Source organism: Harpegnathos saltator, unplaced genomic scaffold, assembly GCF_003227715.2.
Source record: "Harpegnathos saltator strain DR-91 unplaced genomic scaffold, Hsal_v8.6 scaffold33, whole genome shotgun sequence".
Taxonomy (NCBI): domain Eukaryota; kingdom Metazoa; phylum Arthropoda; class Insecta; order Hymenoptera; family Formicidae; genus Harpegnathos; species Harpegnathos saltator.
The window spans coordinates 1,565,234-1,588,376 of NW_020230128.1; the positions used below are offsets into that span (position 1 = coordinate 1,565,234).

Here is a 23,143-nt window from a genome sequence, read left to right on the forward strand (position 1 = left end):
CTGTTTCTCTACGGACAGACTTATCTTTCGCTATCGACGCGATCGTTCGTTTTTGGCTTTCCAGCCGAAGCGATCGCAACGGAGAACGCGAACGTAATTCACGTCCCTCGCGATCCATCGCCGACGAGAAATAGATCGATCACCGGCTCGTTACATCGACTGTGTTACATCGAATGTGTTACATTTGGTGTATGTACAGTTGCAGCGGAATTTCCGCCACACGATCAGTGAAAATGCGCGATTTCGTTGTGCCGCGTCGTGTCTAAAATGGCTGAGTCGCGCGATCCGCGCAACAACGCGAATAAAAGTGGTCCTCACGTACCGAGAATAATGCCCTGTCGGAGTACCCTCAACCCTTTTGTCAGCTTTTTTTAAGTACTGCCGATTAAGCGCTCGGATAAGATTGCCGGTGATCTCGTGAGACTTTTAAAGACCGATGGCTAAATTCCGGGGGAGGGCGGCGCTTAACCGTTATCGAACCGTTAGTCGAAGGGACCGGAGGTGGGTTAAACGAAACGTTGCATGACGCGCGAGTGGAACTTTCGAATGTAAATGAAAAGTCGGATTAATCAGCAGCGCGATTAAACCGCTGATAGACTAACGTTTACTCGCGTGACAATCGCGCGAGAGTTTGCGGCAAGGTACAAACAAATATCCACAATCGATCCACGATCGATCGGCGACTGATTTTACAGAGCGATTTACACAGAGACGTTTGTACAACTGCGAACAACGATCTCGTGCATTGTTCTGAAAAAGTAAAAGGAGAAAGAAAGAAAGAAAGAAAGAGAAAAGGAAAAAGAATGACAGGTGCGAGGAATTCTAATGGCGAGAACGAACGAACGGGGGAGCGGGGGGTGAAAACGTCGGAGATGTGTGAGTCAATCTTCGGTCCGCCGAGCGCCCTTTCGAAATGCCCTTTCTGGTCGGATCAAAATTGCACATGACGCCCTGCGCGGGAGGCGAGAGGCGTTCCGATCGCGATTGCGGGAGAGGTCTTTCTGCAAACCGCGTGCGTGACATTTGCGACACGCTTTGGCACACGTAGCTCGCTCACTTTAACTGATTTGCACATTGACGCTAAAAGCCGCGGTCTCACGCACTCGTTTCCACACGTCACGCCTGCACATCCGTCGTGTTTACAATGTGTGCACAATCGATTCGTGTTCGTGTACGCGCGACTATAGTGAGTTACATGTAATACTATGTACAAAAGCAAAGAGACGGACGAGAGAGGACGCCGTTTCATTCATTCCCTTCTCGTTCGGCTGCGCTACCCTGCGCTACTCTTCTCTTTCTTTTCTTTTCCTTCTCCTTCCTTTTATTTTTCTTTTCTCTTTGCGCTCTTATTCGCGATCTAAGCGTGCTTATCCCCGAGTCTGCGTATGCATCGTGTACATCGTGTAGGAATGAGAGAAAGACAGACAGAGAGAGAGAGAGAGAGAAAGAGAGAGAGAGAGAGAGAGAGAGGGGGAGAGAGAGAGAGGGAGAGAGAGAGAGAGAGGGAGAGAGAGAGAGAGAGAGAGAGAGAGAGAGAGAGAGAGAGAGAGAGAGAGAAAGAGAGAGAGAGGAAGAGAGAGACGGTCATGTGTGTAGGTGTCAATTTATGAACTCGTTATACCGGCGTCTTTGGCAGTTTCCTGCGCGTCGGCGACGAAGGTGCTTTGTCCGTTTCGGTTTCTGCAAAAAGATATTTCAAGATGCATCGTATCAGTATTCACGCACATTACACGCGCACGTTTGCGCTCGTTTTTCTTTCTTTCTTCTTTTCTTTCCTCCATAGCGATTACGGACGACGAAGGGTTTAGCACGATGATTTCACGAAGGGTTCAGCACGGCTCGTGCTTGAGACTCGCTTCTTGACTCGCTTCGTGTAAGCGCAAACGCGTGTTGAGAGAGTGAGTGTAGGGAGCGTGTTGAGAGCGTTTTTAAAGTTTAATTAAATTTGGACGTACACAATGTATAAGATGATCTGTTGATAAGGGAATAATCAAATAATCTACGGAAGCTTCGAAGTAGTTGAATATGTGAGCAAAATGAGTTGAAGAAGAAACCGGCGCGCAAATTTTACACTCTTCGGCGTAAATGCAAGGAAAATCGAGCCGAACGGAGCGTCAAGAATCTCCTGGAGCGCGCGCTCCATCAGGCTTATGCCTGAATAACCCCCCAAAGGAGGAGGGGGCTTCCATTTTTAACGGTGATTTATTTAAGGACGAGTCGCGCGATACGCGGCAGTTAATTCGCGAGTAAAGCGATGGAGTACGAATTTAACGGCATCGAGCAAATATTCAGGGATACGAAAATACTCGTCCGTCTTGCGAGTATTTTTAAGGCCGTACGCGCGAAACCGTGTCAGCGGTGTCAGAGAATATTCTCGTCCTCGCGACGTCCTGGAATACCCGAGAACATTTACTCGCTATATAGAGCCATCGTTTACAACTCGGAGGCATTTATTTTCGAGGGTCACCGGCGCGTATATACGAGGCACACACGCCTACTGTGCCACCTTTTAGGCTTTTCCTCTTTTCTCTATGACGACCCACTTTCGCGGTGACCAATCTCCGCCGCTGACCTCGACCCTCGACGTAGGATCAACCGAAAATGTACGGACCGTCAGTGTTTTATATTTCATTACAACGTACGTTATCGCGTTACAAACGGTCGGCCGATGACAGGTGTGCTTTATTCGGTCGGCTCGGGCGCGAATAAATTCTTCTTTTTTGTTTTCTTTTTTTATTCGCTCGGCGAACTCTCCGCTCCGCTTCGCGTGACGTGTATAAAGATACCCGCGAAATCATCATATTGAGGACAATTTTTAAGCGCGACAAATCGATAAGCGAATTATTCGCGATAGCCGATTTGCGAAAATCGTATGATGAAATTTTAGTTTGCGCGCTCATAACTTTCACTGCAAAATCCCGCGAGGGCGGGACACATCGCTCGTTCCCTTTCTCGCGGATCGAAGATCATCCGCAGCCGCGGTGGATATTCCGATCGCGTGATTGTTTCGACAAAGAGAATCCTGTAGGTTCGAATCGTGGAAAATGTGTGTGAGGCTCGAGCACAATAGACGCGTGTACTCGACTCGTGTGTTTCGGAAAATTTCATACTCACCCATCAGCAAGCCCAAATTCGTCGGTGCTTTGCCGGACTGTGGATCGTCCAGCAGATCCCCGATGCTGTTTCGCGCGTGTCGAATCGTAGAAATCAGTCGGTGGCGAACAGCGAGCGCACAAGAAGGATCGATTTTTGTGGTTAGGTCGCGCGATATTATCTCGCTATAACTCTATTATCATGCGCAGCTGTTGACTTACATATCGGTCGCGTGCTCCACCACTAATTCGGCCACGTCATCGGTTCGCTCGATTATCTGCTGCACCTCCTCGAAGCTCCGGTCGATCAAAGACATACCGGACCATTCCAACACCTGCGAACACAAGCGTTTTTTCGTACGATGCGCATTATTCGAGCAGGCCGAGCAGGTACTTTGCGTGAGCGCGCGGACTCGTCCGAACGGTATTTAGCGCAGGGGTGTCTTGTGAAGAAAATAAATACAGGGATGACACATCTATCCTCTTCTATCTTTATCACGTGGCTCATAAACCACGCAATTGCCACGTATCGAGTCTGCGAGCTTAAATTTAGCGATTGAGGCTCAATGTGAAAATATCATACGGACGGATAAAAGACGGGACGATTTTTCTTTCAACGAAAATCACCCCTCATTGTCTCATCTCTTCTCGCGAGTGGAGAAGTGACAGAATCAGCGTTCATTTGCGCGACAGACACGTAGCGGGATTTTGCGTATTCAACTCACGCTGTGTTACTCCAACTTGAGCGCACTTATACACTTTATATTCTCATAAGCTGCCGTCCTGCACGATATCTGTGCCGCCATTCGGCACGAGCTGCGTAAGAGCGCGCTGGGTATCTCGAGATCGCAATTTTCGGACGCGACGACCCTAAGACTCGCCTCGGGATATCGCGCGGGAATGATTCATCTGGCGCGGGGAGGGGGGGGAGGGAGCGTCGCGGCATAGGAATTCCCGGGGGGTTCCAGACGCCGCGCCGGCAAGGTCCCGGCGACAGCGGCGGTGAAATTAATGTCAAGACGCGCCGAGACGAGGCGAGGGAGGCAACGGCACACCGGATTGCAATCGGTCGTAAAGTACCGCTCCCGCCGGCTCTTTAAGTACTTTAATTACTTTAATTACTCGGGCTGATTGCCGGCGGGGAAACGAAGGCGACGAGGCTGCCCGAGGCTGGCCGACGAGGGGTAAGTCGGCAAACTTTCGGACGGGGGGAATTCGCCGTGCTAATCCTCGAGACCAGGCTTCGGCCAGGGAGACATACCTCAGGATTAAGGTGCCTTCTCCGTCTGCTTTAGCTCGACGGATAGGTGCTATTTATCGCGCGCACCGGCCAAAGTGTGAAAATTAAAACTCTATAGCGGCTAAATGTCCCTGAACGAGACGCGCGGCAGATACGCAAGAATGAATCGCGTTCGACGAATCCGGATTGATTAAGCGCGCTTAACAACACCTCATTCGCGCACATTGTCATTCGCGCGTCGCGTTCCTCGCGTTACGCTGAAACTCTCGCGTTGTGCAGCCGCGTTTCAATTTACTTTACGCTCGGCAAGGTGTCGTGCGTCAGTTAACGAGAACCGAATTAAATGTCCGGCTAGGTGGGTGTCGCGGGAAGAGGACGTGTATCGTGATTATTCTGAAATGGCGAAAAACTCGGTGAGAAGTGAGCGGGCGGAGAGAGACACGAGAGTTTCGCGCTCTCCATGATTTTCTCGCGATGCGATGTCACAGTCGCATGCAAAATATCATAGTCGCGTGTGCGCGACTACTAGTGGTATTCAAAGGTCGGAGTCATAAAATTTGCCGCTTCAAGTTCATTTTAATTACCATGCGCTGTCCGCGCGGAATCCGTAAATATATTCACCGCGGTGCTGTACCGTAACAATGTCCAGGCGCGCGGATCCTTTGAGTACGTGTTATACGACCCGCGTTAATTACGCTGGCCGGCAGACGGCTTTCAATGAAATCGCGAGACAGAATGCATGAATGCAAATCGCTGTATCGGCGCGGAGAGCAAAATAAGCGCGCACGCGCGATCGATAACACACCCATGATTATTTTTCTTCCGTGTCCAGGTGTAAAAGCGTGATTGCGAAATATGGAATTACGAGCGATTCGACGTTGCCGTCGTGTTCGCAGAGCGTCCACGGGAAAAGGGAAGGAAAGAAGAGAGAGAGAGAGAGAGAGAGAGAGAGAGAGAGAGAGAGAGAGAGAGAGAGAGAGAGACGGCGCGCGGTAAATCCGGGAAGAAATGTAATTTCGAATTCCACGGTACTTGATGAAACGTAAAAGTAGCACGGCGCGTTCGAGTTTTTCTTGCTGGATTAAGGAATGCCCGCGATGAGAAACTTTGCGTCTACGCGGAAATATTTATTCGAACGGGAAGCGGAAAGGTGTTTCCAACTTTCCGCAGATGTTGTCGAACGGCGTTTAGTTGAGCGCTTTTCTTCCCTCTCCCTCTCTCTATTTCTCTCTCTCTCTCTCTCTCTCTCTCTCTCTCTCTCTCTCATATCTTTTGTAGACTTCCGGTTACCACAAAAAGAAGTTTGCTTAAGGGAAGAGGGGACGATTCCGTACGAGCCGTATGATATAATGCAGAGTTTTTCCTTTATCTAATTTTTTTTGTGTTGCCACAAAAGCGACTCTTAGTTCCTTTGGAGAGGATTGCAGCTTCCATCTTTGCTGTCCATTTTTCGACGATGTATTCAAGGTATTTTCCATTTGTTAGACTCTGTGATATATTTTCACTGACATTCTGTGTCAGATCTCTCAAGTCTTACATTAACCCTGCGAATTCCGTCGTACTTGAGTGGAGAGAATCGCGAGAGACAACGCTGCACAGCCTGTTATTCTCTTCTCGAAATATTCCGAAAAAGGCACGTAGTCTCAATGAGTAGCGTTATTTCGTGTTTCGCCGTTTCAGCCGCTCGTACATTCTTTCAACGATTTCGTATTTTCTATTCCTCCGAGAGACGCCCCGGCTAACGGAATCAGTTACTTTTTCGGCCTCTCCGTGTTTCCCCGCAATCATTCTTCACGTTTCGATCATCAAGCCCTGCCCTTTAGTCGCGATCCGAAGGGAGTTAGGCATTCGCCGCTGTTCCACGCTATTACTCGCGCACAATTTTCTATCTCGATGCTTCAGAACGAGCTTTCCAACTTTCACGTCACATTGTGCGTATCCGCGTGGTGATTTCTTTTTTCCTCCCTTGCTGCGGGCGACCTCAGCGACCGAGCTCTTATAAAGGAAAGATCGTGACTGGTAACTGGATGCAGGAAATGACGCGTACGAAATCGATCAGCCGTTGCTCGTCATTTCCTGATCCTCCTTTCGCTGTGCGCATGTAACATCGTAGCGGCAGAAAATAAATTCAATGGGAATTCGCGGTTTGGAACGAAGGATATTTACGGAACGTCGGCGCTGGCACGTCCAAGTTTAACTAAAAATGTGCCGTGCGGTTTTTAAAAGCCGATCGATCACCAGCGCGACGAGAGCTATCGAAGTGAAAATTTGCGCATCTCGACGGCGCGGCGAGCTGGCCGGAACCGGCGTTGGTACCGAGATATACCGAGAGGAGAAAAAGCAGCATCGTTTATATTACAGAAATTATGAAACAATTGCGCTCTCGCATCCGTCAATCGGCGCGGATTCGTTCCTGTGGCGCAGTGGTTATCGTTGCAATGCGACAGCGAAGTTACGCAAATTCACAGAGAATTTCTTCTTTTACATCGCGTCTATACGATATCGAGTCGCTCTTGAGCTGACATTAACAGACGCTACCAAGAAACTTCCGGTGACTTCTCCGGGTGACATTTCTCTCTGGAGAATTTTTATTGCGTCAGTTACGACGAAGATTCTTTATTTTGTATTTCGTGTAATCCGCCAAGCAACGTCCGCTCTGCAACGTACAGCAAAATATAATCGAAATAGAGAACAATTTTTTTTAATCCCCCGTTAAGCTGTAATAAGCTGTGTACCTACGATAAGTAGCCGAAAGATAAAATATTCCGCGTCGAAATTGGCTTCTGCTTCCTCTACTTTCTTCTTGATTCAGCCTTATCGCGTTACCTCGTTGCTTATTTACGATGCACGAGCGCCCCGTATTTCGTCCCATTCGGAAACATTATTTAAAATAAGCGACCCCGTTGCGACCGTTCAGCCCTCGAGAAACGCCTCTCCTTAGTTTCGCGTCGTCTCGAAGATTTACAGCACGCTATTCATCCCCTCCTCCGGAAACGTCGTGCTCCGGGGGGGTAACGCGAGATGCGCGACGTGACTCGAAGCGTCGCGCTCTCTTCAAATATTTTTCACGACAATGACGCGGAAAAGCGATGCGTCTGAGCGACACGACGATAACGCGCGAAACGAGATTAATGTGGCTTCGCGTGAAATTTCCGCCAGCGGCTGCTACTAAAGGAAATATCGCGACGCGATACGGACGCGCGCGAACACGGAGGCGAGAGCGTGAGAATTTCAGCAGGCCGGTCGGAAATAAAATTTCGAAAATTGCACTACCAACATTTTCGCAGACGGACGCTGAAACTAATGGGACGCGAAGCATCACGTGTGTACACACACGCGTATCTCGCAAACTCACTGCTCGCTGCAAATGCAGGACGATTTAACGAGATGTTTCGCGAGGGAATGCGTTAGTAAAACGTGAAAAATACGTGCGCTTGATAAGTTTTTTTTAAGTATTTCATACTTTATTCTGAGAGATGTATGCTTTGGTTAAAAGTTATTTGCTTAAAAACGCTGCCTACGCTGAACGTTGCATCCGATTAACACGAAATAGCAAGTTGGTGAAGTGCGTTTTAAAATAACGCGAAAAATTTCAGCATTTATGGGACGTACGTGCTACAGAATATTCTTACGAAATACATTAGTCATTACTCTATGTTGAGTATCGTAGTAAAAGTATTCATTTGTTAATATCGTATTTTTATTGAAAATTTAATAATCTTGTCTAAATATAAAGATATCTTTGCTGTTGGGAATCATCGTGGCATTTATTTTTTTTCTTTTGAGAACAGGTTTGCGCTAATGCGACGCTAAATCAATTGATTTTCCGATTTAACTTTATCGCGATTAAATTAAGACAAAACAGATTTAACTTTCAGGAAATAGAGAGAGTATTTAATCGACTCGTGGAAGAATTGTGATTGATGAAACGTTCGATTGAAATGTTGTATCGTATCGCACCGCATCGTATTACCCGACACTAAAATCATATCGTGCTTCATCTGTTCCATTTCTTGAACCAGTTGAAGTTATTTTAATCTCGTTGCCATTTAAATCTCTTTCTCAATCTCAATCTTCCAAGATAAACTTTCAACATGTGCATCCGACATCTAGAATTCAATTAAAGTTATTGTCAAATTTGACTTTTCAGTCTAAGTTTGCACAATATGACAATATTGATTCGTTCTTTTCTGCAGCTAGAAATAAAATTCCTGACGAATGATTTCCTTTACATATTTGACAGAGTATATGTTTCAGTTAATAAATCGCGGTCAAAAGTATCCTTGCAATTTGTTAATCGCGTTAAATGATAACGATCCAAAAGGTTATCGTATGACATCATTAAATTTAATAATTTTATGTCACTGTTTTCTATATCCCCCAATTAAATAATACTTAATATGCTTGCTATATAATTGATATTTTGAATATTTAGTGGTCTTTATTATTTAATATTCTTACCAGGTCAAATTCTTAATAATCAATAGCTGTATATTGCCCTGTTATACGTAATTATACATAAACAGTGCATTACGATTTTAATGTAACATTAAATTATTAAATGTAATGTAAAATCAAACAATGTAACGTTCAGTTATCCACTTTATATTTTATAACGGTGTTCTCAAGCATGACTCTACACTTACCATAACAACAACACAACAATGGCTCGGCGCCTTCCAATTTCACGCGACCTTCAAAACGGCCCGCGTACACGTACATATGTATAAGCAAAGTATTCACGCTCTCATAATAATCTTCGACGCTGAATCGAACACGCGGGTTCGCATCGCACGCTATTCTCTACTTTTCTAACGCGATTAAAGTAATTTGGAAATATTCTACGATAATTTGCGCGTTCGATCATCATCATTTCGGAATTGTCGTTACAACAATGGCAGTATGTTGAATCCTAGAAGGTATCTAAAATATATCAATCGTATTTATTATAGTTTAAAAGAAAAGTATATAGTTTAGGCTTGTTACTTTAATATTCTCGTATAGAATGCGGAGGTGTATTTTTAATTTTCATGATCGAACAATTTTTCACTGTTGTCATATAACTAATTAGCAAAATTACGTTTTGTTTCAGATCTGACAGAGTTGACGGTCGCACGACGGATGCAGTTGCTGTACCGGAGGATCCGGTTTGGGCCGAGCAGAGTCGGCTCGAAGGTAAAGTTACAGACATCCGGTTTACTCTTTAACCCTTTAGTCCTTTGCGGTCGAGGGCTGGGATGTAGTCGTCGGAATAACTCAAATTGCGACCGCAAAGGACTAACTACCACTCGTAACTATGCGCAATTACACGTTAAACCTTCCGAAATTCCTAAATTTAACCAGCGAATCTATCTTTTTCTGTTCCAGATTTCAACGGAGAAGAATGCGGCCGGCTCTGAGTTCGCGGTATTTCGCGGTGAGTCAAAGAAATTGAAATCAAAATTTTACAGGTGGAGGGTTTGTTTATTAAAATTTCGCGAATATCAGTGCGATTTACATCACATATAGATTTTTGCATCTTAGGTCTTTTTTTATTTATTAAATATTTGTTTACATTTGTATCCGATTTGTTATATTTAAAATCGTCGGATTTCCCATTTTCGATTTTTTTACTCACGCGTCCGCGATTTTTAGAAAAATGAAAGTTTCGTTAAACTAAAAATTCGCGGAGATATTTCCAACGGTAAATAACGCAGAGATATCGCGAAGTAATTCGTGTATGAAGTCACGAGTTTTACAATCGACAGTTGGTTTTTAATTTGTGTCAGAATTACTCCGTCTACAGACTTTTATTCTGTGGTTTTTATCATCAATTTCTATAATACGTACATTTGACTCGCGCATCGCAAAGAAATATGTGGATGTACATATATTAAATTGATATGACCTGTGTTACGAATAAATTTAATAAAATTAACGTTAAATTCAACATACATATTTATAGTTTATTTAAAAAAATAGCGTTCGTGTGAAAGAAAAATCTCGTTTCTTGACAAATAATTATCCGCAGAGCGTTTTTTCTCTGTCTCGTAATCTCGCTCGTGGTGTTGCTTTCGCGGCTTTATTTACACGCGATTCGTGACTAGCAAGTGTATCCACAAAGTACTGGAAGTTATCGCGATTTCCGTTAAACGTCGTTAAAATTACTGTATCGCAAATAAAGCGATGTGCAGCTGATATGAGACGATGCTGAACGATGAACGATGCTGAGCAGGCTGGATGCTGAATGGATGCAAGAAGATACAGCCCAGATGCACTGTATTTTATCGTGTGGTGGTGAGTGTTATATCACATTCAAAAAGTGTTATATACGTAGAATATAATGCATGTCGTAAATCGCATTGCTTCTGAACGAAAAAAATAAGGGCAGTCGTACGCTCACTGATACAAACTTCCAGTTGCAAATATCCGCGCAGATAATATAATATATACGTTCGGGTAAAGTATAATATATCCAAATTATATAGAAATAATTAATATCCGATTATACAAGTCTGCATATGCAGATTATCTGGATAATCCGGATCTTAATATTAAAAGAATTTTAATTCGTACATATTAACTTATAACGTGTAGATTAATTAAAATTGAATTGTAATTTAATTAAATTCGCTCACGCACTATTTTAGCATGTATATGAATTAAGAAGTTCGTATCATTTTTATATTCTTGTATTCTGCATAAGGAAAAAGGACCTTCGCAAGATCCTTCGAAATGTTTCTTGAAAGATATCTTGATCAATTTTATTCTACAATTTTATTCTCTGATTTTCTCCGATCGATTTATTTATTTTTTCCGCTCAACCATTTTATTATATTTGTCATGCAATGCATAAATTGTGCTTTTACATCTCTATATTATTGTTATAATGCGCACACTTCTTATCACTTCTTATCACCACCACTGCTTATTATACTCTATTTTCGCTATTTATCTATTATTCGATATTCCGCGAGCAATTTGAGAATGAAACGCACGTATCGCGGACGCGGGATATCGGTCGTTCGAAGTATTTGTCGCTGCTGGAAGTTTCTCACATACGGTTTATTGGGTCACGTCGCAGGTTAACGGCGTAGCGGCCACGCTGACGTTAAATTTCATTTCCGACGTAAGCCGCGCGGCGGCGACGTTCACGTGACGTCAGGGCAAACATTGTCAGGACACGGTGGGACTGGATTTACCGTTCGATCGACTCGACGTCAAACTTTATTGTAATTAATTACCGCGTGGGCGATCGTCCATTAACCGCGTGCGTATGTACGCGGTACGCCCCCGTAATTCGTTCTGGTAACGCGGTAAACGCGCGAAATATGACAGGAACGGCGGACTATAACGAGATCATTCCCGATATGACGGAAGACACGCGACACGTCAATTACGAAAAGAACCAAATTTCAGATTCTGATTCCGATGTTTGACCAAAGACTTGAATTTATTATAACTTCGATGTATATTATTAGGACGATGTATTTCAACCCCGTGATTTATGAAATAAGTTCTATTTTAAAAATGTTTGAACTCTTTCGTGTCCGAGTATTATAAATCGTAACGAACAACAAATTAATTCTTTTTATTGTTTCGTGTTATAAACGTTAGATTTCAGATATTAAGCATATTTTTCTAAGAGCTACTTGTGCTCATTTATTTCAACTGCAAAGATATTTGCGCTGTCACTATTCCCCGAATTCCCCATTTTATTGCAAATTCTGCCAATTTGGGAAAATAATACAACAAACATTTAAATCCTATACGAGGAATTTTAATTAGGCGGTAGTAACTTGTATAACTTTGTTATACTAAATATTCCACTTTTTGTGTCTTATCAAGACAAATCTTTTAGCATAACTGACAATGAGAAAATGAGGCAGTCTCTTATGTGACGAAAGGTTGGCATTTATCTTAAATTCAATGCGCGAGACGCGCAGTAAAACCGTTTACGATGTTCTTATCGGCGCGATACAAAATGAAAGATCAATATGTAATTACGTTCTCGTTTTAGTAGGACCGATTTAGTAAAAACTTAGCTCCTCTCAAGGCTCTTCTAGTTACTTTGATCCCTCGACGGACAGGATGTTCTTTTAACTCCATTTCTCTCCGTTTTTTCCTCTCTTTGACTAGCTGTTATTTAACGTGTTTAACCAACAAGACATGGTAAAATATTTTTATGTTTATGTTCGTGATAGGAGAAAATGATATATAAAAACGTGCATCTGATTCACGTCATATTTCCATGCACAATTATACGTAGACGTTATTAAAATCCTTTCGACAACAAACCGTTATATATAATGAGATTTTAATTCTCATTTTGTAACTTATACGTGAGAATCTCGTTAAAAATGAATATTAATAAATCAAATATAACGCGGGAAATGTTTTGAAATTCGTCAAGGATACCCGAAGAGAATTTTAAATTAAACATCATAATAATTTTTCTGATTTTAATTTTAATTAAGCAAATTAATTTTTAATTAATTAAATATTAAAATGTTTTACGCTGAAAAAAGTCTGTTTATAAACAAACGTGTTACACAAAAATCGTTCGCGTTCTCTTCTCTTTATCTTTTTCGCTCGGTTTTGAGATCAAAGATATTTTTGACGCGGGTATTGCCGCAGACTCTTGAAGAAATTCGGAAAGTGGCAATTAAGACATATAATCTCGCAGTGTACGCGGCAGCAAGATCCTGCTTAGAATTCGGTTCCTATCGAAACGCGATCTTGGCGGTTGATCTTCTAGAGGGTTCGTCTAACAGGAAAAAGTTTAATTATCTTCGGGATTTAACGAGGGCGTAGCGTCGAAGGTGGGCAAAAGATAAGTTCGCTGTGTGTAAAACCGTGAATCTATACGTGTATAGGGGACGCGCCTCTCTTTCTTAAATTTCACAGAATTCGATTTCCTGCCGACATCTGGAGTCCTTCCAGCTAACTGCTCTTTAGCTCGAGCGACGGATAGAGTGGCGAGACTGGTTTCGCTTTCGCGTCTCGGGGTCTCTCCTTTCTCGATCTCGTTTCCTTGCAGATCTCGTTGCTCTCCTTCCGCGCAACCAGATCTGCAGACTGCTTTAGGAACCGTGTTCATAGATTTCGGTCGAATTAAGCGCATCCGTGAGCGTATGACCCAACAAATCTGTTAAACGCGATGACTTCTCTCTGAACTTTCTCGTCGAGGAGACGAGAAGTCTAAGAAAAACTTGAAGTTTACCGAAGAGCCGATAGTTGTAGGACATTTGGCGACATCGCGAGGCATGTATTCTTAGCGCTTTCATCAAACGACGTTTCTCTGTGTGTGATTCGGTCTTTAGTCGAAGTTTCAGAAAGTTGATAAAGTATTTCTAACTCATCGTTAAATCGACAATCGCTCGATTCAGGCTGTAAAATAAGCCGCCGAATCTAGACTCATATACACGACTACTGACTCGAGTGCAGGAAGGATAAACTTAATCTCATCACGTATCGTATGTATCGAGTGAAGGGAGTTCGTTTTTTGCGAAAGTTTATATTGCGTTTTAAATAGACGATTATTAAATAATATAAAACCGTATCATAAATCACACCTTTATTTCGCATGTTCGTCCGGTCGAGCGAAAATAAATTAAGCACTCTGTGTAACAATACGTTCCCTTTTTTCCACGAACATAAGCATAATTGTAAAACATACACAAAAGAATAATATTAATGCGTTGATGCGGCAATGCGGCGCGAGATCCTTGAAATCGTATCGAGACTAAAAATATTAATATAATATTGATAATTAAATACGGTGGTAATAATAATAATTGGTATTAGATAATTGGACTGAATTAATATGCGTTGAGAAGGATCAGAATTAATTACTTTGAAACATTCCCGGAATATTTGTGGAAACACGAACAGCCGCGTACGTAACATCAGTTCGTGCAGCGATTCGTATATTTGCCTATTAAATCACCTTCTAATTGAACCATAATATTGCTCGTGCTAATGACAACGGATCCAGTAAAGATCACACCCAACGCGCGCGACAGTTGTTCTCCTGAACGAAGAGGGGATCGATCGTTGCGAGGTCGCGGCCGAAATAGTAGAAACAGAGCACAACCGGACAAGTTATGCCGGGATTCTGGCATTCGGCTTGTCTATTCCAGAGCTCGACAGCCGAATTGGTCGTTGCGTGTCGTCATCCGAGCGAATGCTGCCATCAGGTTCGCTCGTTCCGATTTTACATGCGTCGGGACGTAAGCGGATTAAACAAAGTGTTACTCGATTCGCGAGGTGCACAAGAGCGTCGCGTCGCGTCGCGTCGCGTCGCGTCGCGGATTTTCGCTCTGCGAGCAACAAGTATGTCACGTCTGTCATGCTGTTCGCGTCTTCCGTCCGTGTCGCGGGATTTAGGACACGGGGGTTTTCTTAATCCCACGTCGATATTTCTCTCGAAAGGAAGGGAGGTCAGTTACGTGAAAGGTCAGAGTTGAGCAACTTTCATTTAAATTGAGTAAAACATGAATCTTTCGGAAATTATTTATATTTATTTATAAAATTTATTTATAAAACATCAAATGTATTTATAAAATCTCGGAGCGCGGGAGAATTTCTCTTTTTACTCGTGTCGAATTATGCAAAATTTAATTTTGGTTTGTTGAAGTCTTTTTTTTCGTGAAAATATTAAATCGACAGAAATATTACTTTCAGGAGATTATTGATCGTTGATTATCAGTCTGCCTTAAGTTAGAAGAAATTACTTGCTAGTAAAAGAAAAACACATTCACTTCTCCTCATTCTAGTCATAAATTTTTGTAAAAGATATGCGTCAAAAAATTCACTTCTCATTTTAGTCATAAATGTTTGTAGAAAATATGTGAAAATATCGTCAAAAAATTCACGTATATTTAAATGGAAGTTGCCTTCGTTATTCATGAATAACATCCATTTTATTTGTGAGGGCGAGAAGAATTATTTGGATCAAAATTTATTCGCGCTTTCATTTTAATAGATTCATTCGAATAATATCAGATTCGGGGTGAAAGAGAAAAGGAGAGAGAGCATTATTTTTTCCGGTCCTAGGGGAATGTGATCATCATGCGATTTGGTCGCTTTTTATTAAACATCGTCGCGCACAAGAGAGAGAAAGAATTCCGTCGTTAAACGATCGTCAGGGACTCTTTATGGAAATGTAATGGCGGCAAACAGGGATCAGGGCATCGCAGGTCCGATCAATCGATCATCTAGGTCGCCCTTTTTATACGGGATGACTTGTAGAGCAGGTAGATAGGGCTCAAAGGGCTACATTTCCCGTCTTTTCCCGTACGTTTATACTTGAATGATGTTTATACACCGAGATATACACACGCACGCACGTTAAGTGCTGTTTAATCCATTTACCCCCGAAATTTGTGTTTAGTTGAGATTTGCGCACTTTCTTTGCACTTGAATAGTGTTTTCGCTCTGAAAGCTACAAACATCACTTCTTTTTTAATATTTTGCTATTTCGAATTAGTTATTTCACATGTGATATTTTTTTTTATTTACATTCTGATGATCATCGCCGACGGGAGTTTAACGATATATCACAAAAAGCAGCTAATATTAATCCAATTATACCGAAATGTGCATTTCATCGCAAGTTTCGCGTTGCGGTAAACGTGACGGTGGACATGAATGGCTTAATAATCGAAGCGACGAGAAAGCACTGCAGATCTGAGCTTGCGTGCGTAACAAAATTGATCGTGAATTAATGCGTAATGAAGCTTTAATGCGTCGGCCGTGCGACGCGAAATAAAATTCGTCGATTCGCGAGCGAATGCGTAAGCGAGCGGAAAGCTGCCCGGTCCGCAAGCGTGCGCGCTTGTCAAGTAACTCAATTAGAATCAATGCATCGGTAGCAGTCGATATTTTCGCGTATTAGCCGTTTACAATAATAGCCACGACAGGTAACGATAAACCGTCACCGGGAAAATATTTTCCCCTCCGTGCGATGTATATCCTCCGCTCGGTTGCTTATGTTGAATATTACGTTGCACGCGACGGCGGTCCATATTTTGCGGGTATACGAATTTAAAAATGGAGAGAAGCCCGGCGAGCGAAGTCACGAAACTCACAAACGTTACCAGCGATACTCTGTGCCGGAGTTATCGTACTTTAAAAATGCAAACCGGATTACCCGATGGAGCCGAACGTGGTGCGGAAAAGGTTAACATTACAATTGCAGCAGTTGCAGCCCGCAACGGACAGACGTCCGATCGATTGACCATGTCAATAACACTATTCGACAAAATTCAGCCCCTTGAAAAAATCATAAAACGCGAGCGACTCGCGAGCTCAAACGTAGCGATCGAAGGACGGAACGACAATTTCCTCAAGCTCCTTACGATTGTCGGGAAAGAATTCGAAATATACAGGCGCGACGGATATAAAATAAATATTTAGTTTTATAATTCTTCATACGCGAGAGACAAGAGATTACGTCTCTTGCGACAATGTCGCAGCTGGTTACGCTGGTAGAGGTCCTAGACCAGACCTGGGGAATTATCCGCTGTGACAAACCGCAATTGTTTACAGGTCACACATGAAATCAAGTACTAAATTTAAAAATAAAACTCACCACCGTCATTCGTTCATACCATATAAAAGAGCTTCTGTTCTTGTTTTATGTAGTAGTTTTAGTAGCATAAACCTGGCGAGCTATAAAAAAGTGGCGAGTTGCGTGCTCGCCGCGAGTTGCGGAGTCGGTCGCCGGGCTCGTTTTAGATGATGGTAATTAGATAATTAGATTTGAGACGTGCGCACTCACCTTGTCGCCTTGCTGCAAGCCGGCCTTCTCGGCGGGGCCGCCCGGTACGGTCCAAACGATACACGCGAAGGTGCGGCCGTCTGATCCTGTCTTACCGCCCACCACTCTCATGCCGAAGCCGCGCGCTGCAACAATGAAACGCGGGGACCGTGAATGGTATTTGCGCGAATGGCATTTCGGGCGAATGTGGTCGCGATAGCGAACGCAATTTTCGCGGATATTTTCGTAGATAGAAATTGCGTCAGGAACGCAGGCGGGAGAATACGCTGGGCCGCGCACGTGTCGCGCTTTGAAAGGGACGTAGTCACGTTCTGTAGCGCCATAACTCCACACAGCTTCCCGACGCTTCTCCCCGCCACGGATTTATTATAAGCGAGCGAGCGAGCGAGCGAGAGAGAGAGAGAGAGAGAGAGAGAGAGAGAGAGAGAGAGAGAGAGAGCTGAAAATCGGCGCGAACTCTAGGAAAAATAATTAACGCTCACGCTCGCGCTATAAATACGAGCGGCAATTGCGTCGATTGTTAGGATAACAATGTCGCGCCGTTAGTGAGCTTGACGCGCTCGCGCGTAACTGAACTGAAGTTTGCAATTTACCGTTATCTGATTATCGATACTTCTTTCTCATTTCGATCCAACACGAGAAGTAACACGATTTGGGAAACGGCAAATTTGAGGAAAACCGACATCGAGGCGTACAGAGATGTGTTATAAAATCGTCGGTGTGATTAAATAGGATAGCTTTTCGCACCCAGTCTTTGCATTACAACGTTATCGCTTTTATAGAAATATATTGATTCCAGAAATATTTTTCGGGACGAGTATTTTACGTGAATTCGTGCAATCCCATCCGCAAGTACCGCGACGGCGAAGAGTGCAAGCTTTGCTTCCACTGTGTGAACACGTGTCACAGTCGCAAAGAGCGAGAAACTTGAAAAATAAGCGAATTTAGTATCTCTAGTTTTGGTTCTTAATCGTTTCATTTCGAGTGCGGCGGGAGCATGTCTCTCTTCATGTTTGTATCCGTAATCCAGCCATGCGGAGCCAAAGTTACTCAATGTCGTGTCTCGTCGCGATTAAGAGCCCTTCGACGATGGAAATACAGGCCGACGTGACCGAGCCAATCCTGAGCTATCGGCTCTAAGGATTTCGCAACATCTGGATAAACTCTCGCACCATTAGCCGTGCGGATTCGATGGACGTTCCCGTTATTGCTGGGTATGTCTACCGATCCTTTGCAGATCCCATCGGGTTCTAATGGACGAGAACTCGCGCGACGTGTCCACGCGAAAGCCCTGGGAATTACTTGGGAATGGGATGAGCTAGGAGACCTCGTTTCACCCTTCGTTCGATCTTACGTGTCGCACGGGGATTTTCTTAGCCGCGTATACTCGCCCTCGCGCTGTGTACTTCCTGTTTTTATGCAATTGAAACACGCACCGGGCTTAACTGTACTTGGGCTTTCTTCAGCCACTTGTGCCATGTTGCCTTGTTTATAAAAAATTTACCTATAAGTTAATGAGATATGAAAGACGTCAGTTATCATTTCTTAATTTATTTGTATTTTCCACAAATTTTTTTCTGGAAGATGAAATTAGAAATATTTTTTATTCACTATACTGAGATTTTTAAGTGATTAAGAATGTTCAATGTGTTTTTTTGGAAAGCAAAGCGTATAGTCGTGGATGAATCTTGAGCTGCAGTTGCAGTATGTTGCAAATGTTGGGAATTCAAACGTGAAATCTATTTATTCCGGTGATGTCGTGAATAAATCTACGAGTCGGTCTTTCATTTTCACTTTCGTGTATACGGAAATTCAGTTTATCGAGTTGATCAAAGAATTCATAGAAATTAATAATGCCGGAATATCAGAGAAGATCATGCGATTGAAAAACCTGCTATCGAAACCGCGTGGGAAAAGTTGAAAGTTTACTCGTTCCATGCTATTTGCGTGAGCGGAGCAACGTGACTCCATCGAAGTTTTAACGAGCTGAAGGGATATAACGGAACGGGCGGGATAGAAGGGAGAGATTTGCCGATAATGGCGCATAACGTCCGTAATTCTGTAGACTCCCCACTGGTAAGTAAGAATAAAAATTGCCAGGTTCGATTCCCCGCAGTTTCACATGCGTCTGATACGCCATTCCCCTCGTTTCTTTTTACTGAGAATCGGTTTTAGGGTAGGACCGTCGCCCTTGGCAATTATTTATCACGGGCGGACCCTCTGAAGTAAAATTATAGAGGTGGGAAATAAATTTGATTTCGTCAAGAAACTACCAAGATTGAGCTACGCGTAATCGAACTTGAGAAAATACCCTACAAATGACGTTTTTATTTTCATTTTAGTCAAATCATTTAGGATAATAATTATATATATATATATATTATTTGATATTGAATCGTACTTTTACGGGGAACTCTTACCTCGCGAAAAAAGAAATTATTTGTTAACAAAAGGATTCATTAATTTGCTGTGCAGTTTATATTATGATATCAATGTGAGATGATCGCGAAATGCGATTTTGTAATTGTTGTTTCTAAGTTATATTAATGGAAATATATACATATTAAGGTTAACAGCAAATTTGGATGAAAGTAGGATGGATGCAAGTAACCTGATCTCTCTCTCTCTCTCTCTCTCTCGTAGATTCATCTTGCGCGTTACGTTGCAATGTTGTACTTTAGCGGGCGAGAGTAACGTCTTTCTCAACGATCCTCACGCTCATCTTACTCTGGAGAAATGGCTCAGAGTTGTGTCACGGAACGACGTGGGCGTAACGTAAGGGTCGTAACCAAGGATGCGATGACAATCGAAAGGGTAGGGAGTGGTCGACGGAAATGTCGGATTTATAATTTAGTGTACTACTGACTCGCGCGCGCGGCGTGACGAGCTCAAAACACATCGAATTATTTGAAATTGTTTAGCGAAATATAACTTATACACGACACGTATTTACTTCGGGAACAGTCAGATCTACATTTTTCACTAAACACTAACTAATTACTTATATCAGAGTACATATCTGTATCTTTGCAGAATGGTTCTTTCTGCAGAATGATTATTTTTCTAAAGTAGCTCCGAAAGTAGAACTCGCAGTTTGAAATGACCGTTTAAAAGGTGATTCAAATCGCTCATTTAATTGAACTGGGAAATTTGCAAGACAGAGGTTCGAAAGCTTCGAATCGCTGCAGACAGCAGCCATACGAGCAGCCACGACAGAGCTTCCCCTTCCCCTCGCGTACCGTTTCTCGTGCTTTGCATATCGCGTGGCCACGCCGTAGTCAACATCTTCGCCTTCGACGCGCCTGGACGTTCGTGGTCAGCCGCATACCGTTCTCATGCGCCGCCGGTAATAGTATTGTCCTCGTATTAGCATGAGAAATCCGAAACGCGCGAGGAGAAGCACTTAATTAAGTGTTATCGTACTAGCCGCGCGCGTAATTTCGTTCTGATGTGTACGAATTAATCTAGCCTCCGACTATGCCCGCTTGCTGCGTCCTAATCCTGCCTTTCGCCGCCTATTCGCATGCGAGGATCGTCAGGGTGAATCGCAGCGGATGCCTGTCGTTCAGCATCAACGATCGTGAACGCAAACAGCTCTCCGAGACCTTTCGATTTAATTGTAATGACGGTGATGAAAAGGAGAAAAGAGGAGGAGATGAAGGATTGGAAGATATAAGGGATTCTCGAGCAAAGATGCTCTTGCTAAAGGCACAAAAATTCAACCGCCGCCTAATTTCATTAAATTTGATCTCATTAATTTGACTAAAGCCACCGTTTTAAAAGAGTTTTACAATTTAGGAAAATCTGTACCGCTATGTCCGCCGTGCTCGCGCGAGAACCCGCTAAAACACACCACCAAGTGTGTTAAACCGTCGGACAGTCGAAAGGCTGTGGCTCAGAAAGATCGTGCTCTCGAGATTAATTGAGTTAAAAACTCACCTCGACGTTTCGTGGTTGGCGGCCGCCGGCCGGCCGGCCGGCCGGCCTTCGGTTCAACTTCGATTCAATTTCGACAGTCTAACTTATTAAATATCGATCCTATCGGGGCGAATCGGCTGTAATTGCGAACTGTCGTCTAACATTCCGTCCGAACGATCGATGTGCGGCCGCGTTTGCACAAACATGACGTTAACAAGATACAACCATGGACGCGTCGTAGCGATTAATTGATCATCGTCATCGAGCGCATCGGGATTATCCGCTAATGCTCTGACGAACTGACGAAGGAGTGTCTCGTTTGCGCCGTAATGTCAGGGCCGGCTCGGGAACAATCCGACCCGATTAGAGGTTTTGCTCGCGCGTCGTGATAATTACCAATAATCATCGGCAAGCGACTAGTTGTCGCTCGCGAGCGCACCGAATCTAGCATGTCGTCTTTTCTCACGAAGATCGCGCGATCGTTTGGGTAGAGTTCTTATTGACTACGATTTCTTTTTCTCAAATTTGCACTGGGATCGGCACCGATGAGTCTAATTACGTAAATTTAACGAGAAGATATTTAAGCATATCTCGAATCGCCTTTCATAAAAATTGTCGCGATTACTTAGTAAAGTGGAATACCGCCGAATACGAAGCGCGACGAAGGGTCTTCGTTATGATTGGAAGGAGCACAATAAGCGCTCGAGAACGACATAGCTAATTAAAGCTCACGTCAGTGTTCAACAACTTGCAAGAAACGTGTCCTAATTACGAGCGGCACGCAGGTTGCATAATTATAGACTACGTGCCGCTCATTTACACGTGTTGCATCATGCTCGCGATAACAAGGTTAATTCAAAATTGTATTACTGTCGAACCGCTCGTACGCGCTCAAAATTCATAAGTTACATTTAAATTATAATAAATTTTTCCATTCGGCTGGGACCGAATCAACACCGCTGCAAACTACATTATGCAATGGGCGATATAATATGTTTTGTCGCAGTATCTTTCGAATTGTGAATTGATGCAGAAACGAAGATAATTATAATTATCGCGATACGATTATTCACACGACCGTATTGATTTGAAAAAAAAAACACTCGTCGCACGCTCTTCGAATATTCATTCTGCGAGACACTTGTCGGTAAAAGAAAAGATATAGCGTGATTTACGCCGGAGAGGAAACCGTTTACGATGAACTACTGCGATGAGCCGCATTACTGAGAACTGGTTGTAATTAACTTACGCGTGACAAGAGCCGAGCATCCGACTCGTTAGTGGGCTTGAAAAAGACGCGGGGGATGGGGACGCACGAAATAATTCCGGGCGGGATCAGCGATAATGGAAAATGCGTCTGCTCGTGGCCACAATGGCGTACCTGTTGCGGACAGTTCAGAGGCTCGAGGCGCAGCCCCTCTACAGAACTCGACAATTTTCTCTCATTTCTTCTGCCCTCTCTTCGTCTCATCTCGGTCATTTAGCGTCTTGCTAAGTTCGTGAAATTTATAAGTATTCGCTGTTCCAAACCGGTTTCGCAGGACCTGCTGAAACTATCGTGCGAGAGCACGGTATTGCATCTCTTTGTGGAGAGGAATGTGTTAAAACTTCGTCGGGAATCGAGGGAGAATTTTCAGAATTGTCAGAAGTCAGTAGCGCAGGGTTGTTCCGAAGTTCTCTCAGATATATTTTCAACGCGATCGGAAATCGTGCCAACATCATTCATTTCTCAACTCGCTCGATAATGAAGATATATACAGTCTGTAAAGTAAGAGCGTGTACGGCATAAATGGCAGTTGGCAATATCAAATATCGTCCTAGTTTTTTTGTGAGCCGATAGATGAAATCTTTGTCGTGAATGCTTTGTCACAAAAGATTCAGTTGGCGTCGAACTCTAACCTGAGAAACACGTTAACCGCCATGAGTGCCGCATACGCATCGCGCTACGAGGCTGTGTTCCTTCGTTCCCATCCCAAAGGACCAAAAATGTCATATGCAGTGGCTGCTAAATACATGGGAAAGTCGAAATCGTTCGTCGCTAAGTGGGTTCAGCAATATAAGAAGATCAAAAATGTCGATGACTTGCCAGAACGTGGCTCGATAGGCAAAGTGACGCCGAATATGGAGCAA

General features: G+C 43.4%; 1 protein-coding gene across 7 annotated transcripts in view; it reads right to left on the reverse strand.

Moving 5' to 3' along the window:
- The window catches only part of Fife (regulating synaptic membrane exocytosis protein fife), a 174,872-nt gene that overhangs the window by 28,432 nt on the left and 123,297 nt on the right, over window positions 1-23,143 (reverse strand). For all 7 annotated transcript variants that reach the window (XM_025300137.1, XM_025300134.1, XM_011143115.3 and 4 more), the window contains 4 exons: window positions 17,096-17,220; window positions 3,315-3,427; window positions 3,115-3,179; window positions 1,622-1,680 (listed from right to left, as the gene is read on the reverse strand). In XM_025300137.1, coding sequence (XP_025155922.1) covers window positions 1,622-1,680; window positions 3,115-3,179; window positions 3,315-3,427; window positions 17,096-17,220 — 362 coding nt within the window. The remainder of the gene's footprint in view (window positions 1-1,621; window positions 1,681-3,114; window positions 3,180-3,314; window positions 3,428-17,095; window positions 17,221-23,143) is intronic.